General features: G+C 33.7%; 2 protein-coding genes across 6 annotated transcripts in view; one reads left to right on the top strand and one right to left on the bottom strand.

The window, feature by feature from the left end:
* LOC120421743 (37 kDa salivary gland allergen Aed a 2-like) overlaps positions 1-7,468 on the top strand; it is a 72,449-nt gene extending 64,981 nt beyond the window's left edge. The window contains exons 3-4 of the mRNA XM_039585017.2: positions 6,860-7,014; positions 7,070-7,468. Of these exons, the coding sequence (XP_039440951.1) occupies positions 6,860-7,014; positions 7,070-7,085 (171 nt within the window). The 3' untranslated portion in view covers positions 7,086-7,468. The remainder of the gene's footprint in view (positions 1-6,859; positions 7,015-7,069) is intronic.
* LOC120421742 (BAI1-associated protein 3) overlaps positions 1-19,481 on the bottom strand; it is a 174,171-nt gene that overhangs the window by 124,326 nt on the left and 30,364 nt on the right. For all 5 annotated transcript variants that reach the window (XM_039585013.2, XM_039585012.2, XM_039585011.2 and 2 more), the window contains exon 2: positions 1,805-2,528. In XM_039585013.2, the coding sequence (XP_039440947.1) occupies positions 1,805-2,126 (322 nt within the window). In that variant the 5' untranslated portion in view covers positions 2,127-2,528. The remainder of the gene's footprint in view (positions 1-1,804; positions 2,529-19,481) is intronic.

The following is a 19,481-nucleotide window of genomic DNA, read 5'->3' on the forward strand; positions in this document are numbered from 1 at the left end:
ATCAAGTTTGAATTGAGGAAACCCCGGAAAACTCTCCCTTTTTAAATTAAACTCACAGAAAAATAAAAACTTATGGTTAACAAAGGCTTCGACCAAATCAAAAAAGATTAAAAAGTTGTTAAAATTCCGTACAAATCCGTATTATGCATAAAATTCCCTACAAAAATTCCGGCCTGTTAAAAATCCGCGAAGAGGTTCGAAAATCCGTATAGAAAGGAAAAAATCCGTACAGTTGGTAGCCTTAGAAAACATAAATTTTCCTGTTTTTAAACCTTTGCATGGCAATATCTCAGAATCTAAGGGTCTTATCTACAAAGTTCAAAAAAGCAAAATATAGAGAATTTTCTCAGCTTTTCAAAAATATTTTTTTCAAAAGTGGGCAAACATGTGCACTTATTTAAAAAAATGAAAAACTGCGACCATTTTCAAAAAAGTCACCTAAAAATGGATTTAACTTGAAAACGGTGCAGTTTATCAAAATTTTACTCAAGTACTTTTTGATTGCAAATTTGATTTTACATCGAAAAATGAAGTTGAAAATATTTTGCGACCGATATTTCGATTTTTTGAAAAAATCAGTATTGATTAAAAAAATCATAACTCGCTCAAAGATTTTTTGCACAACCTGGAAATTTCTGAAAAGTTGGCATTTGATGTCCTCTAAAACATATCAAAATATAAAAAAAATATAAATAGTGTTTTTTTTGCAAATCAAGTTTTTTTTTACCATGTATCTATTTTTCCAGTGTTGTCCGTATCCATACCTACAACTTTGCCGAAGACACCAAATCGATCAAAAAATTCCATCAAAAGATACAGATTTTTGAATTTTCATACATCATTTTTGTATGGACAGCTGCCAAATTTGCATGGAAAATTATATGGACAAACTAATGATGCAAAATAGCTTCTTTGGGCATACCGAAGGCACCAAAAAAGTTTCAGCCGGATTAAAAATAATAAAAATAAAATTGAAGAAAAAAGACCGATTTCGTAGAGAATTGCTCAAGAGTTAATAACAATCATCAAATTTTAAGATAAGACCATCTGAATCATTTCCTGGGATCCCTGGAATTCCCGATTGAAAAAAAAAATAATGCCTGTTTCAAGGGAACTTCAAAACCCGGGATATTGGACTTTCAAAACAATAATGGGGATGGATATTTTTCTAGGATATATTTAGATAATTCTGGGGAATGAGATTCTGTAAAATTGACAATTCTGGCGATTTTTTTTATTGTAATTTCGGGAAAAAACATGGTTCATTGCAAACCCGAACTTAATTTTCACAGATTTCCCGCGTTCCGTGAAATCGTGAAAATTCCTCAACCCCAATCAGGATGATAGTGAGTACTAGTACAAACATTCTTGATTAGCTATCGCTCTACCATAATATTAGCTACAAATTGCAAAACAAGAGCAATGTTTTCATTTCCCAGCCTCTTCACGCTGTCACGTACACGTGACACACCCACAAACCCCGTAATATCTCATCCTTCACCCATAACCTCCGCGTGCGAGCCCCCCACGTTGAAAGGAGGTAATATCTCGCTTGAAGCATCCTCTTTTCCATCAACAACACTGGCCCTTGTAATCCCTCGTTTTCCTATTTCATCATGGCAAAAGCAGGAAAAACAGGAAGATTACAAGTGTATTCGTACACAAACACACACACACAATTACCCCGTTGAACTCTATCATCAACTCTTGGAAAGGGGGGCTAGAATGAGCCATGTAGAGAAGACAAATAATCAACATTCCCAGTTTTCGCCCTGTTTTTCTCCGTTTCTCATCAACAACTCACCAAGTGTGGCACCCGAGGCCGCGCCTCCTCCGCCGGATCCCATCCCGTAGTTTCCCGGACTCCCGCCGCCGCCACCACCACCCCCGCTCCCGATGGACCCTCCCGATCCGGGCGGGGGTGGTCCCATCAGGATGCCGCCGGTGTTGTTCATCTTGCTCGGGTCCATCATCATCAGCGGACTCGGGACCATGCCGGAGCCGGAGGCCGCCGGCGTGGTGGCCTCCGACGATTCCTGCCGGTGCAGCGAGAACCGACGCGGGTTCAACCCGAGCCCGGCCACGCCACTCGTCACGTACTGCTGGAGGGAACTGAAGAAGCTCATCTTGATGCTCTTTTTCTTCTCTTCACCACCACACACTTGACTTGGCTTGTTCTAGGATGCTCGTGTTTCACCACAATCTAGAACAGCTACTAACACACTACTACTTCTACTGAATAACCTTAAGTTTATTTTTTCTTTAACTCGCTATGTTTTCTACGGTTGACTTCACTAAACTTTACAAAGATTTCACTTCAACACACCGCTGCTGAAAAGCTCACCCCCGGAGCCTTCCATTCGGTTGATGAAAGCCACGCCGAACCAGCAAGTTCTGTAGTTGACGTTGCCTGTAGCATTCTGGAATCGGCGCTGAAAAGTTTTGCCCCCTCTCGCTGAACTGAATCAAACGTGACCACGTTCCAGCCAAAAGGACCCGTTGAGCACTTGTTTATTGGCATTCATGACCTGCAACGAGAGAGACCAAAGATGGGAAAGGATGATGAGAAAATGGGCGAGACTTAATTTAAAACTGTTGATGGCGGTGACCCGAGTGGGGGAGTGTACTATAAAATGTATTTAAACTAAGAATGAGATTATATAGCTTTTTTTAAAAAAGCTACATGACAAGGATATATTAAGTCATAATATTGATTTGAATTGTTGATATTGTAATTGTAGTACTTTTTATTTTATTTTTTAACAAATTATATATTTTTAAATTTTTGCCTGAACCAAATTACACACGTTACACTGTCCAATTCGTAAGTTTTATTTAACAGCGAGTATTTTTTCAATTTACAGATTGATACACGATGAGCAACTTGCTTACAATAGAATGAAAAAAAAAATAACTATTTTAAAGCAATAAATTTCGATACAAGATAGCGCGCAAATGAAGTTTTACAAAAAAAATAATTTTGGATTAAAAAATCAACGTTTAAATCAAAACTATGTTGAAAATTATTACTTTTCAAAATAAGTGCCGAAAAGTTTAACATTTCAGCATTCATTTCAGTGCTGAAAAGTAGAAATTTTCAGCATTTGTTTTGAAAAGTGTTTCAATTCGATTCTGTAATTTTTGGTAGAGAAAAGTAGGCTGTTTCGTCGTTTGCGAAAAATAAGTAATATCATGACGAAATCGCAAAAAAATATGTACATAAAAAACTTGTTTGAAAATATCTGGGCTTATTATTATAAATAAAAGTAAAATTTGGCAGTTTTCTATATTTTTTTTCGCTCAAAATTTTCTCATGCAATCAAGGACCAAAACTAAATTATTAATCATTAAAATTTTCATTGTTAAATATCGGCTGTAAACAATTTGAATTGTTGTATATTTTGAATTTTTGGAACCCGGATAAACCAAAGACGTAACTTTAAACAAAAAATATTCACAAAACAAAATCCAAATTGTTGATGTACAGTACCGAAATTTTTTTTCGCCAAAATGTTTGTTTTCTTCATATCTTACATTTTTGAAAACTAATGATTGCAAAACAACTGACCCCCCTCTCCTGACCAGAGCCGAGGGACATAAACTTAAAAAAATATTTGCAGCGGCCTGAGCCTTATAATAAAAAACACTAAAAGCAGACATTATTCTAAAATAATGTAAATTTAAATTTGCAAACGATAAACACATGTTTCCAAAAATAATGCAACATTTCGTTTTTTCCATAATTTTTTTTAATGATTTTTTATTGAATGTGTAGATAGAGCTGAGTTATTGCTTTTAAAAAGATAAACAAACAGGAGATTTCGGAAAAGCATACTTTATTGGAATGCTGATTTTTCAGTATTAATTCATATGATTTCCATTTCTTTTATATTTTCAGCTATAATTGTAGTCGATGAGGAGGGGGCAAAAAACATCAAAAATTAACTCTATAAAATTAAAATTAAAATATTAGCAGAACATTGATTTAAGTAATTAAGTTAAGGCTGGTACAAATTTTATTTAAAGTTGTTGTCTCCCCCCCCCCTTCAAAGTTGGCCCGAAAAATCAGTGGGCAAAAAAATTTTTTTTTCAAAGATCTTCAAAATTTCAATGGAAATCATTTTTGGAATCATTTTAGCATGTTTGGGTTGATCTAAAAATCTTTTGAATTTTTGAAAATTTTCGATGTTTATTATCGCAAAATGTTTTTTTTTTCGCTTAAATTTTTGTTTTCGTTAAATCTTACATTTTTTGAAAACTTATGATTGCAAAACAACTGAACTAGAGTAAAATGCATTTAAAAACACTTTTTGCCTTTCTTACTAAAGAAAGGTATAGGTTTTACTTTAAGGCAGGACGTCATTTCCATCTTCGTAAATATGTCGATTCAGCATGAATTTTCATCGGAAAAATCGTCAAAAAATCACACTGCATCGATTTTCGACGCTCTATCGATTCACCTTGACAGAACTCGTCTATCTCCAACCCTCGAATTTTGAGAAAATAAATTCTGGGAGGTCGAGTGATGTTCGTATGTGGTAAAATTTTGCAAAATTTTGTGTCGCGCCGTTCTCAGCTCTCATATATCCGATTTCGATTCTTCTAAATGCAGATGAAAGCTAGTGTGCTGAACCTGGGCGAGTTGCCGCGCAAATTTCGAAATATCCATCTGTTTTCGGATGCGGCCAGACTTTTCAACAAAATACACAGTTTTCAAATAAAAATATGGTCAAATTTTTTCATTTTCATATCTTTTATTTATCTCAAAAATTGCATTTTTCGAGCCCTACAACCTCCCAAATTTTCATCCAGATTCATAATATGGTTCTGGAGTTAGAGCCGTTTGATTGACCTACCATAAAAAAAAAATCCCTAAAAAAAGGTAAAAGCCCATTTGGTGATCTTCGCCAACATTTTTCATTTCTGATTTTATTCGAAATTTCTTGCTACATTCATAGTACAGACCATGAGTGAGCATCTGAAACAAATTTTACATCGATCGGCAATCCCGATCAATTTTTAGAACGATTTACTTTTTGCCTTTCTTACTAAAGAAAGGTATAGGTTTTACTTTAAGGCAGGACGTCATTTCCATCTTCGTAAATATGTCGATTCAGCATCAATTTTAATCGGAAAAATCGTCAAAAAATCACACTGCATCGATTTTCGACGCTTCGTCGCCAAGTTGTCAAGTTGAGCTTCGAATACTGGCGCGAAAATGCTGGCGCATATATTTTGTAGCTCGACTTATACTCATTTTGTAGTAGCTTGTCTACCGATGTTTCCTTCAATATGTAAGATATCGTAGCTTTTCGGTTTCTTTTGCCCTGTCCGTTTTTGCATAACTGTCCAATGTTTATGCAAAAACTTTTGTGACATAGGACATTCATCCGGCTACAATCATTTTGTTTCCCGTGCGCTCCTACAATCGCCTAAATGTAGACTTCATTTTTTCGTGATTTCGTAGGTTTATTTAACAGGGTTCATTGGATAGGATAATAGGAGCTTTCTAAGCTTTTCATCGTTTATTTCGTTTTCAAGGTGTTCAATGCTGGCGACTCCAATGGCTTTCTTCCTAAGGTTCTCGCGATCGAGTGTGTAGTGGTGCGGTTGTTAAAAATAGCTATCTCTGACTCTGTCACTCTCGTAGAAGCTGAACGGCTAGCTTCCCTGCACCGTGCGGCAAACGCGGTTCACTTGTACCTTGTCTTGGTGCGCTGGTACGAAGAACCAAAACACCAACACAGTCACACAAAAGGGCTCGTACCGAAACTAGAAAACCAAAAGCGCGGTGTGCGTTGTTGGGAAGCTTGCTATGATCGCGTTTGTCATAATCGCTTGTTTGATTAGAAACGTACAGACATATAGTACGATTAAAAATATTCTTTTGGTGAAAATTGCGTTTTAATTTTTTTTTGGAAAACATATCATTCATAATACTCATAATATCATCATAATACATTGCTTTCATCATAAGACTTTCTTTTGAGCTGACGTTATAAATAAACAAAGTAGATGTTATTAATTGAAAGAAGTTCTACCATTGTTATATTCTTTAGTAAGAAAGGCTCTTTCTCACCCCAGGTGGGATTAAATCGGGTTTTTTAATGCAAATGTTGAAATTATGGTTTTTTATTTCCATATTTATATTTTTTTTTATTTTTTTTTGCCCCCCCCCCCCATCGACCCCGGCCAGAGCCGAGGGACAAATACTTTGAAAAATATTTGTATTGGCCTAATCTACTTTCACAAAATCGGAAAATATCAATGAATTAATAAAAAAAAATGTATTCCATGAGGTTTTATTTGCGTTGTTAAATAAATTCAGAATAGTAAATTATCTATTTTAAAATTACAGTCAATAATTATTACTTTTGCCCCCTGAATTTTTATTAATTAAGTTTAATGTTGGATTCATGATTTGGTTAGTCTAATATAACTCCTTGAACAATGCGAAATTTAACAGAATTCAATCACCACCCCCAGTTCCTGATTACAAATTTTTGCCACAAAATCTTTGATTGTTCTCTGACGTAATACAACCATTTTTATTTACTGTGGAATTAAAATGGATGGGGGGGGGGGGGGACATAAAATGGAAATAAAATTTCCCAAAAAAAAAAATTCAAAAAGTTATTTTGAATTAATATTTTAAACACATTATTCAAAACATTTGTATCCAAAAGGAATACAAGTGGATACAAATGTTTTGAATAATGTGTTTAAAATATTAATTCAAAATCACTTTTTGAAAAAAATTTGGGAAAAAAATACTCAAACTTTGATCTGACAGATTTTTATTCGTAAAATTTGTTCTCAGAGAACATGAATCTGTTATTACATTTTGTTACTTTTCCAGATTCCGGATATCCCAGTACGCCGTCAACAAACGATGATGAAGTGCATTCAACAGGCGAAAGGATGTGTCCAAGTGGAGGGATTCTTGCATCCTTCTTTACCCCACGCTCCCCCTGCGTTTTCTCAAGTGTCGCTCAGCACGATTCTCCCGGGAAGGTGTTTTTCTGTGAAGAGTTTTGCGCTTTCAACTTTATTTTCCCTTATTTTTCAGAAAGCTTCAACCCTAAGAGGCTCTCACGGGTCTTCGTCGTCTCGGGTTGTCGTGGCGCTGCATTATTCAGGATTCAATTAGGTGGATTTGGTATTCGGACGACGAACAACTGCCCGGGATCGTGCCCACCGGGGTGACACGACCGGTTCGGAACGGGTCAAGAGTTCGTTGAATATGTAACGAAGTGTTTTGTGGTTTTTTGTTGGCGTGGGAAATGGTTGGAACTTTTATAGTTTTTTTTTGTTGCATGTTGAAATGATTTACATTTAAAGTCGAAATTAATTTGAAATGGATTTTCTAGTCGAAATAACAACCGTCAAATTAAATTCGAAACAAATTAAAACAAACTTTTCTCTCTTGCTAAACGAAGCACGAAAACCACCCAAATTAGTGCAAACGAAAGCGAAATGTAATCAAAGTCGCATAAAAGCTTACACAAGCGCAGCATCCAAATAAATCATCGGGACGTAATATTAATGTATAATTTATTTACGCGTGGCAGATTCTCCCCGCCGACCAGCACGACGTTGTCCTTTTTTTTGGGTGGCTGCTGAAAGTACACGTGCTATGATGGCGTGGGTGGAGGGTGGGCAGGCAAAAGTTGTTTTCCATTTATGCCTCCACCCCCGCACTCGATAGCTCTTCACTCTGTGTTACGCAGCTTTCCCGAGCAGACGGAAATAACTTGGGAATAACATTTTTTGATATTTGAAAATACTAGGCCAATAACATTTTATGTTATTTATAACAAGAGTTGTTATTCGCCGTTATGATTTTTTTGTTATTGGATTGTTATTGTAATAACAGACTAATAACATTTCTAGTTATTATTCGAACAAATCTTTGTTATTATTTTTTGTTATTTTAACAACTAATCCGATCATCCCAATAACATTTTGAGGTATTCTTCCATAACAAAAAATGTTATTCCCAAGTTGTTCTGGCTTTCAATCAATATCAGACCAATAACAAATTCTGTTATGACAACATATAATGTTATTGAACTCTTATGCAAAAATGAATTTTGCATGAATATTCCAAAACACTTTCTGTTATTTTAACAGTATTTGTTATTGAAATGGCATGAATTAAGTTATTACCGTCTGTTCGGGTTTGCCCTCCCCTCGTGCTTGGTGAACGAAAACAACAACCAAAATGTTGTATCTAATGGCGCACTATGGAAATTTCGAGTAAATTTGTTATCATTTGTTTCAATTTGCCATTTTATAAATTTTGTAAATTTTGTAAATTTTGTAAATTTTGTAAATTTTGTAAATTTTGTAAATTTTGTAAATTTTGTAAATTTTGTAAATTTTGTAAATTTTGTAAATTTTGTAAATTTTGTAAATTTTGTAAATTTTGTAAATTTTGTAAATTTTGTAAATTTTGTAAATTTTGTAAATTTTGTAAATTTTGTAAATTTTGTAAATTTTGTAAATTTTGTAAATTTTGTAAATTTTGTAAATTTTGTAAATTTTGTAAATTTTGTAAATTTTGTAAATTTTGTAAATTTTGTAAATTTTGTAAATTTTGTAAATTTTGTAAATTTTGTAAATTTTGTAAATTTTGTAAATTTTGTAAATTTTGTAAATTTTGTAAATTTTGTAATTTTTGTAATTTTTGTAAATTTTGTGAATTTTGTAAATTTTGTAAATTTTGTAAATTTTATAAATTTTGTAAATTTTGTAAATTTTGTAAATTTTGTAAATTTTGTAAATTTTGTAAAATTTGTAAATTTTGTAAATTTTGTAAATTTTGTAAATTTTGTAAATTTTGTAAATTTTGTAAATTTTGTAAATTTTGTAAATTTTGTAAATTTTGTAAATTTTGTCAATTTTGTAAATTTTGTAAATTTTGTAAATTTTGTAAATTTTGTAAATTTTGTAAATTTTGTAAATTTTGTAAATTTTGTAAATTTTGTAAATTTTGTAAATTTTGTAAATTTTGTAAATTTTGTAAATTTTGTAAATTTTGTAAATTTTGTAAATTTTGTAAATTTTGTCAATTTTGTAAATTTTGTAAATTTTGTAAATTTTGTAAATTTTGTAAATTTTGTAAATTTTGTAAATTTTGTAAATTTTGTAAATTTTGTAAATTTTGTAAATTTTGTAAATTTTGTAAATTTTGTAAATTTTGTAAATTTTGTAAATTTTGTAAATTTTGTAAATTTTGTAAATTTTGTAAATTTTGTAAATTTTGTAAATTTTGTAAATTTTGTAAATTTTGTCAATTTTGTAAATTTTGTCAATTTTGTAAATTTTGTCAATTTTGTCAATTTAGTCAATTTTGTCAATTTTGTAAATTTTGTCAATTTTGTCAATTTAGTCAATTTTGTCAATTTTGTCAATTTTGTCAATTTTGTCAATTTTGTCAATTTTGTCAATTTTGTCAATTTTGTCAATTTTGTCAATTTTGTCAATTTTGTCAATTTTGTCAATTTTGTCAATTTTGTCAATTTTGTCAATTTTGTCAATTTTGTCAATTTTGTCAATTTTGTCAATTTTGTCAATTTTGTCAATTTTGTCAATTTTGTCAATTTTGTCAATTTTGTCAATTTTGTCAATTTTGTCAATTTTGTCAATTTTGTCAATTTTGTCAATTTTGTCAATTTTGTCAATTTTGTCAATTTTGTCAATTTTGTCAATTTTGTCAATTTTGTCAATTTTGTAAATTTTGTCAATTTTGTAAATTTTGTCAATTTTGTCAATTTTGTCAATTTTGTCAATTTAGTCAATTTTGTCAATTTTGTCAATTTTGTCAATTTTGTCAATTTTAGATCTCTGTGCTTAGTGCAAACAAAATAAGAAAGCCAGGGGGAATTATTTTCCATTTTCCGCAGAGCAGAATTTGGCCAGCTTATCGTGAAGTATGTCACAAAAGATGCCCCTCCTCCACCGTCAGCGTCTCCCTCACAAAGATTCAGCACTTTTCTAAGCATTATGGTTGCTGGTATTTTTTTGCTCATTCTTCTTCTTCAAGTTCTTCGAGCACCTTGGCCAATGTTGTTGTTTTGTGGTTTTTTAGTGTTCTTGTCCATGACAAATTCACGATTTATTAGCTTTTTCTTTGAATTGAAAAGTTAATTTTTTCTTCGCTTATCAAACTGGTAACATTGAAGAACATTGTTCATTTATAATAATTTGCTGAATCAAATTTATTTTTAAACCTCTGTCGAAATCAGTAATCTCTACCCTAAAATCAGAACACACCTAGTCCCTTCAACTCTGAGGCAAACTTTACCAATCAACGAAACTAATTAAAATTTGTCGTTTTGATTTCGATGTGGAAACTGACGTGGCGAATCCCTTGGACAACACGCTCCAGCATTTTGTATACCAATAAGGTCCTGTGGTTGAGGACTCTCAGAGCACGTCTCCTTGATGCTGGGCTTAAGTTGATGTTGTTCAGACATGTTTTGAATTAGAATTTAGGTTGTTAAATTAATTTTCAACATGCAGCAAACTACTGGTTCAATTTCAAAGTTGTTATCCAAGTTCATGCTTCAGAGCAATCTGGCCAATATATTGATCGTAATCGGCTACCACCATAATTTAGTAGCAGTGCTCAAGCCATCAAAGTTTAGTTCTTCATTGTGCTTCGTGACGAAAAACAAAGAAGCAAATTTGATCAACGTCGGAAGAGCAAACGTCTATTTTGTTTGTTTCATGTCTTTTTGAGGGAGGAAGAAACTTTTAAACAGACTTTCATATCGTCGTTCATCTAACCGAGAAAGTTTGAAGCATGTTTGTTCCGTGAAAATATTTATATATTTTTATCTGTTTAGTGCTCAGTATGATCGATTCCACATTGATGAGGGTAAAACAGAGTTGTTTTCAATGAAATCTTAATAGGGGAGAGTGGGGAGACTTGATCCCCGGGGAGACTTGATCCCAAGCCTGTATCTCGTCAGCATGTGGGTAAAACAATTAGCTTTGTTCTAGAAAGTTGTGCGAAATTGACTAAAACTCATTGTAGAAAACAAAGAAAAAAATTAAAAAAATTTTAGATTGAGTTACACACATTTTTCTAAGAAGTGCTGCAAAAAACTTCCAAGAGCTCTTTTTTCTTTGTTTTGATAAATATAGAAAACACTCAAAAATTATTCAAAAAAATATTTTTTATACATGAATTGTTTGATAAACATATCAACTCCAAAACCCTTACGCATTTGACTTTAAATTTATCGTCATACTATTTTTACAATCAATTGTTTAAAAAAGTGCGTTTAGGGAGACTTGATCCCTGCATTTTTACAGTCACTGGAATCAGCCTCAAGATTAAATAATTGGGCTGGGTTTTCGTACATAGTTTTCTTTAGTATAGTTGTATATAACTTACTGCAGTTTGAACCATTTTTCAAAAGTTTTGTAAACAAAAATTACCAGCTTTTGTAAACATGCTCAATTTTGGTCTAAAAAAGAAAATTTTATGTTTTTAAATATTTTGCATGCTAAACTTGTTATATTTTGAACACAAACGTACAGGTTTAATGTGAAATTGCTGTAACTTATAGAAAATTAAAAGTTTAGATGAATAAGAAACATTTTGCTTAAGATTTCTTCAAAATGTTGAAAGGGGGATCAAGTTACCCCCAACATTTTGAAAATGCCGGTTCAAAATACTTTTTTAAAACGCTTGGCATGATTCGAAGAGTTTATCTGATGAAATACCCTTATCAGCCAAACATAGTTGAATATTTAAGCTTTCGATTCATGCAAAAAGATCATAGTTTTGTGAGAAATTGACAGAGTTATGTGCGATACAAAAAAAGGGGATCAAGTCTCCCCACTCTCCCCTACATTATTTCCATGTGATTTGCAAAATACCCCAATCCGATTGCAACGCATTAACAATTTATTCCACAACCTGTTATCAATTGATAATTTATTCAAACCTTCACTCAACACCACGCTGACCCAGGAGAAAATATAGTGTGTTTTGTTTGAAATTGTGACAAAGGCCCCCCACCCCTCCATTTCTACTGGTCAAAAGAACCAGCACCACCCGGGAGGGGAGATCGATAAATCCTCACCGGGAGAGAGAGTGTGTGTGTGTGGCAAGGTGTTTCAGTTCACATCAACTTTTGCACCGCAACTCTTAGGGGAGGAGCGGCGAGCCGCACAAATCCTACCTTTATTGATGTGATTTTAACGCAGGTTCACATACTCACTTGGAGGGTGTGGCAAGGAAAGGTGTGGGGAGGGCTGGGGGGACCTAGATATGGAACTTTTCTCCTGTCGACGTCCAGGCCCTTTTTCCATGCTTTTGTAGGTACGGTGAAAATAGCCTCTTTGTCGTTTCGGGCTTTGGCAAACGATCGATAGGAAATGGATTAAAAATGAGAACCCAGGGTGCGATGGGAAAGTGGGAAATTGTATCCAGGAGTCTATATCAATTGGTGCGTTGGTAGGTCTTGTGCCCAGGAAATAGAGGGTGAAATCCTACTGAAAATACTATTCTTTTTACTACAAAAGTTACATTCTTAAAATTCATATTTTAAGATTTTTGAAATTTTTTATATCTTTAGAGCCACAGAGAAGTGTGGGTATACATTTCGTCGCAGGGTATACATTTTTGGGTATTTTTGTAGACCTTTACAAAATTTGGAAAATTATCATTTTTAAAGATTGATTTTGGACCAAAATTTTATTTTAAATGGTGACCATGACTGATCATTTCTGAATATATATTTTTCTAAAAGCTGAAAAAAATCTATTCATTCGTTTAAGAAACTTTTTTTTTGTTTTTGAGATACTGAAAATAATAAATGCATAAAATTCAGCTGAAATCGTCCGACTTCATGAAGAAATGCTCATGGGCTCAATTTTGCTATTTTATTTTGATTAAAAATTTATAACTTGAAATATAATCATGGATTTTCAAGAAAATAAATTTAAAGTATTGGTGTCTACCCAAAGTTGCTACTCTGTTATTGACTATAATCATGGATGTTCAAGACATGCCAAAAACTGTCAATCCTTAAGTTGATTTGGCTAAAATTGTGGCCATTGACCTATTTTTGCAAATTGACACACGCAACTACTTCAAAACACTGCACTCTATAAATAAATTTAAATTTTTTTTTGGAACTTATGCTCAAAATCAATCAAAGCAGTAAAAAAAAGTACAATGCTTCAAATCCCAAAACGTCATAACTTTTGACTCTGCCTTGCTAGTAAAATTTATTTATGATTTGTTTAGTTGTGATTTAAATTTATGTAAAATGTTACAAATTCTTTTAAATACGTCATAGCGGTTTATCTTAGTTGATTCCTGGAGCATTAACCTTAAGGGTGCATAGTAGGGTGACAATAAAAAAAATCGACCTCAGGGATACTCCCTGGTTCGATTCCTTAAGCAAAAATAAATAACTGTGAATGTTTTGAGTAAAATCGGTTAAGGTTTAAGGGTCGCTATAGATCGTTAAAGTTGGTGAAAAAAAATCTTTTCATGCAAAAACGTCTTCTTTAAATCGTTAATAACTCGTCAGGGTTAACTCGGATCGTTTTGCGGTCTTCAACAAAGTTGTCTCACGCTTGACTATGATGCGACACATTTAACGCCACCTTTTGGTGGAATTTTGAAATTTTTATTTTTCTCCATACATTTTTGTTGTTTTCCATTCAAAATCATCGATAAAAAGCGACCTTAACCGATTTGGCTCTATATTTGCACAGTTACTTATTCTACCTAAAGAAACGAACCAGGGGATATCTCTAAAGATTTTCCAAAATAAAAAAAAACATTATTTCTTGTCACCCTAGTGATCTAGTGATAACCAAGGAAGTATTGCAAAATTGTCGAACTTAGTGACCCAATCCATAAATAAACAATCTGATTGTAAAAATAGTCAAGCTTGGTTGTAAATCATTTGAGGAATAAATCCAAAATTTTAATGATAGTTCCCGTAGTTTGCTAAATTCTAAAATGTGTTTAACAAAAATCTCGGTGCAAAAAAATCCCGTTGATATGCACCGTTAAGCTCTCAGAAATTTTGTTTAAATCTAAAAATTGGTTATAACAAACATAGAATGAAGAAAAAACTGTATTTTTTTTAAGAAATTGAACTCTTTGGACCACTGTTGGGATGTTCTGACAATAAAACAAAATTCTATAATTCTTCTTGACTAAGTTCAATTAATCTATATTGTTTATTTTGTAAAACTATAATGTATTAAAAATTTAAATACGCAATTTATGAACACAATTTTGTTCAATACTTAGAGAAAAGTGGCTTGCCAGATTTTTTTCCTGATCATACCTGGTAACCCTGCTTTGGAGGATCCAGTACTTAGAGCCGTCAAAACGGTCATTTTCGCTCGGAAACGGTCATTTTCGGAAGCTAATAACAGTTTAGCAAAAAATATGGCGTCTTCGGAATTTTTTTTTTTCATGATTTTATGAAGATCTTAGTTTCGAGAATTGGTAAGATTTGGATAGTTATTTCGCCTTCCACAAGTGAAAACTGAAACAGTTGTTTTTTTCCATACACTTTGACGTTTTTTCCCATACAAACTTCAAGCGATTAGAAGGAGGGGTTCCCGTGGTCCGAATGAGCTCAAATTTGGAATTCAGCTTAGTGATTGGCCAATCTTTGATTTCGAAAACTTGGTAGAAATGTGTTGTTGCTTCGGTAGAAACCAATATCTTTGTTTAAAGGCATGCTAGAGGGCCCAGAACATCCGACAATAATAAATGTTTTGCCTGTTTATTTTCACTAAAAACTGCTCGCTCAGGGAAAATTTGGTCTGAAAGGGTTAATTTGCTTAAGAATCATGAATATCTTAATTCACTTTTGATATTTATGGTATCACAAAATTGACGTTGACGCTCGCCATTTTCATTCAAATTATTTTACCCTAATCCGCCCACGCTTTTTCCGGTTGGTCCCTCGTCAGCCACAGTCAATGAAAGCGAGTAGAATGCGCTCTGGAGGGAAATTTTTTATCCTTTGCCAATATCGGTCAACCCACCCAACTCCTCTTTCTACTGACGAGGGAAAACTACGAGCTAGGGTTGGTTGTTGGGCTTTGCTGCAAAAAGTAAGTACAATTGACGCAAAAGCTTTCCCCCCCACTACCTACCTGCTAGAGCTGGTTGCATGGGAAAATTGTTTGCCTGTTGCATTCAACGGGGATTGGTAATCCGATTGCAATAGGATATTTTAGCAATTCGAATATAATTCCTTAAATGGTGTGCTAGTCGTGGGTATGTGTGCGACCAACACAACTAAAGGTACACAAAAGTAATTTGGATTGAACTCAACTCATTCAACTTTTTCCAGGCTGATTCCAAAGAAAAAATCATTCCATAATCCCCCCTCGAACCAGACGACCACGCGCAGAACCAGTCGTGCAATTAGGGGCTAATTTATACACCCGACACGGTAATTAGCGATGAAGCAAAAAAAAAAGGCACGGAAAATTCCACACCGCAACAGGTGTGTTCCTCCCACTGCCATTGACCAATGTTTGCACAGTTGTTCGTGTGTTCGTGATATCGGCCATTTATGAAATTGCATGTTTTTGTCCTTACTCCCCTCTCCAGTTGTGGTTTTTTGTTCCTTCGAGGGGAAACAAGCTCGCAATTTTCCACCCAACTCACCTCTAGAAAGGTGAAAGGTGGTTGTGGAAAAATTTCATCCTGCCAATTTCAGAGTGTGCGTTTCCCACAAAGGATAATAAAAAAAATGAATATTCACGGAAATTTTTATTGAATTTCTTTGTATTTGAACCCTCACGGTATTTCGCACCCGAGCTTTGATCTCTCGCGTTTTGAGTACTTGTGCGTGCTGGAAGCTGGAATTTGTTGCGTGAGAGGAAACGGGATATTGCAAATTTCGAGCAAGCGAAAAATCAAACGTTTTCTGACTTCATCATCTGGGAAAGCAATCGTAATAATGCCAATAACGAGAAATCGCAGGATAAAGAGTCGTTGCGAGGTGGGGGAAGTGGGGGGAAATATAAACCAAAAATATTTGTGCCGTTTGCGTGGGAAGTGGTGAATGCACTTTATAGAATCGCTTTGTGGAAATGTTGCTCGACTGGCATGAAGCTGAACAAATCATATCGTCGCCGTCGTGCTAACTTGTCGTACGTGCATTTTGGGCCAAATTGAGTTAAGAACGCCATTTTGTGTAGCTCACAATGCCACATCTTTTGACCTTCACAGATCCCCAAAATTCGATTTCAATCCTAAGATATTCAATGAAAACCAAAAAAGCTCTGAAAATTTTTGTCACTTTTCATATGAAAGAAGTTTCAATCTTGTCGTGCTATCTTGTCACTCCCTGAAAATTGATGTAAGTGCGACAAATGGCCAAAGGGATTTCAGGTCAGGATGCGTTTGACGCACGTAAAAGCTAGACTACCGTAAATATTTGTAATTATAACTCGGGACTCCAGCAACCAACTTTAACCAAACTTCGGGGCAATGCACAGAATGGTCAGCCAAACAAAACGCGTTTGTTATTGTTTACATTGCATGCTTTCGTTTTTGATTATTCAAGGTCAAACATTAAAACGCGTTTTTCTCAGAACGTCGAAATGGCGGGTGCGACATGATAGCACGACGACGTCGATATGTTTCAGGAAAATTTTGTTTTGTGATAGCTTATGCAATCAAATGATGTACCCATAACAGTTGATGATGCAGAAATGGAAAATGTTTATTACCGTCATCTGGGGCTACAGTCTGAATAGGGACAGCACGTTTTAGAGCAGTTAAATGCTTCAAATTTTGAAATGATTGTACACTTTTTGTTGCTCTGAATCTGGTCTACCCGAAACCACTCAAACATATTAAAATATTATTCTGCAACATTGCTTAAACAGCTGTCCCGATCCGCCCCATGTGTCCCGATTCACCCCAGATGACGGTATTAGATTTGTTTCATTGAAAATGATAATCATATCTACCATCTACTTTTTTCAATTCACATCCACTGGTAGAATCATTTGGATCATTTGTTTTTTTTCAAGCAGCAAGCAGTATTGCTTTGTCGTTTAATGATTTAATTGCACAGTAAAGCTGTAAAATTACAATTTTATCTGACACAGAATCTGTCAATATATATAAAACATATATAAGATATACAATATCCATTTATTATTTATTTGTTACAACACAGTAAAACGTTGTTTGTTAATAAAAAAAGATGATACCAGAAATCAATTGGAAATGGTACATTAAGAAAGAGAAAATAAATTGCTTGTGGGCGTGATTGCAATATTTAAAAATTTTTTTGGGTATTTATGACATTGATCGATTTATCTTACTTCATCGAATAATTAAAAGCTTGCGATCGTGCGGATTTTAACCGATTTAAATCAAATTTTCAGCTTTTAAGAAGAAAATGTTCATCTTGAGAACACTTTTGAAGTACACTTTTACGATGTTTATTTCACATTCCAGATGAATTGAATAGTTAAATTTTGATAGGTAGAAAATTTTGATTGTTGAATATTACATCATTTTCGATTTAATTTTACCTCTATTTATGTGGAAAAAGGTAAATCACATATATAAAAATGTATTTTTTTGTTTTTGAAGCACAATATTACCAAAATTATGTTAAGCTCAAAACTTCCTTTTTTTTTGTTTTTTACGTATCGGGATCTCAGGAATTCTCGGGATTTTCAAAAATATTTTCCCTTTCCCGGGAAATTCACCCTTGGGAAAATTGATCGCCCTGTTCAAAACTACAATTCAAAATAGAAATATACTCTGCGAATGTCAAAGTTAAAAAAAATCTAAATCTGCTTTTCCAAAAATGAGCAATTTTTTAAAAATGATAATTTTTTTTTTCAAATTTAATTTTTGTATTTTTTTATTTGTATGAAACTTTTTGTGTACCTTTTCTTTGACCAAAGCAAACATTTTGCATCAATAGTTAGTCCATACAAGTCTCCATAAAATTTTAAGCAGCTGTCCATAGCATAATGCTATTGAAATAATTTAAAAAAAATCTGTATCTTGAGAACGAATTTTCTGATCTTTAGAATTAGAACTCCTCACAAAAAATTGCTACAATCTTAAAAAAAAACAATTTTTAATGTGACTTTTCACACAAATATTGAATAAAACATTATTATAATTTTTGAAAACTCGCATTTTGGGTATGATTTAGATGTTAAAAATTCCATTATTTGATTTATGGCACTAGCTGGTCAAAATTTTCTTTAGTTTTTTTGCCATTTTTTTGAAAGATCATTTCTTTTTTAAACGCGAGAAAGAAGTCTAAAAACCTTTTTTGATTTTATTTTTAAGATGTAAAATCAAATTGCAATCAAAAAGTGCTTTGCATAAAATTTAATGTAGTGCACCACTTTCATGTTTCACAGAAAAAAATAAGTTTTCTATATTCAAATCTTATAATTTTATGATTTTTTTAATCTTCACGATATTGGTAAGTCTGTAAGATATGATATGATTAGCTTTATTTCAGTCATCAATGGTGACATTGTGTCTGGGGGTGAGATTGGGTCATACAAAAATGCTGAAATTTGATGACGGTACTGGAAATCTATTTAGATCATAAATTCTTATCATTTTTTTGTTTGTGAAAATAGTTTTGATTTAATTTCAAACATTTTAAATATGTGCCAGATCTTAACCCCAATCAAAGAACTTTCCGTACAATTTTATATTAAAATAACTTCAGAACTACAACATTATAATTTACCAAAAGTAAGTTTTACTATAACGATATAATTCCCAAACATCAAAAACCCACAATCTCTCCGCCATTCACGACATCAGGGTGTCACATTTCGTGCTTTCTATCGGTGTCTTGAAGCACTTGTCTCGTGATAAAACCAACATAATTTCAAACGACAGCCACCGAAACCATTACGTGCCTTGTTAAGCAATCCCATTTTTGTTTCAATTTACTTCCATTAGACGCCCCCCTCCTTGTGTCAGCTCTGACGTACGTGCCCGCCAGTTAGTGAAAAGTGTAAATGTCTGGCTAATTTGCTGCTCACCGGGACGGGAATCTCGCGTGCCTCGTCATAATTGTTTCGCGAGCAAAAATTCTAACAGTTTTGTTACGTGGCCATGTTTCGTTTGCTCCACGTGTTTCTTGTTCGCGACGGTATTTTGTAGCGTTTTTTTTCGTCTTCTGAATCCCATTCACATAATAACAAAATTGCTTTTCATACCATTATCATATATTTTCCACACTTTGGCATTTATGTGAACGACCTGCTCGAAATGCTGAGAGAGCGATCCAGACACACTATCGGTGGCAGTTGACAGTTCTGTCGTATTATTTCGGTAACCACCGTCAAGATTCCGGTGGATGCTGGCGGGCAAAAACCGCCAACCAAACCATTTCATTAGGGATGCATGCATTCCGGGGCACCACCCTCGAAGAAGTGTCGTCGCGCGGCCAAGTGTGTATGTGTTGCTG

This window comes from Culex pipiens, chromosome 3, assembly GCF_016801865.2.
Source record: "Culex pipiens pallens isolate TS chromosome 3, TS_CPP_V2, whole genome shotgun sequence".
In the NCBI taxonomy this organism is placed as follows: Eukaryota; Metazoa; Arthropoda; class Insecta; order Diptera; family Culicidae; genus Culex; species Culex pipiens.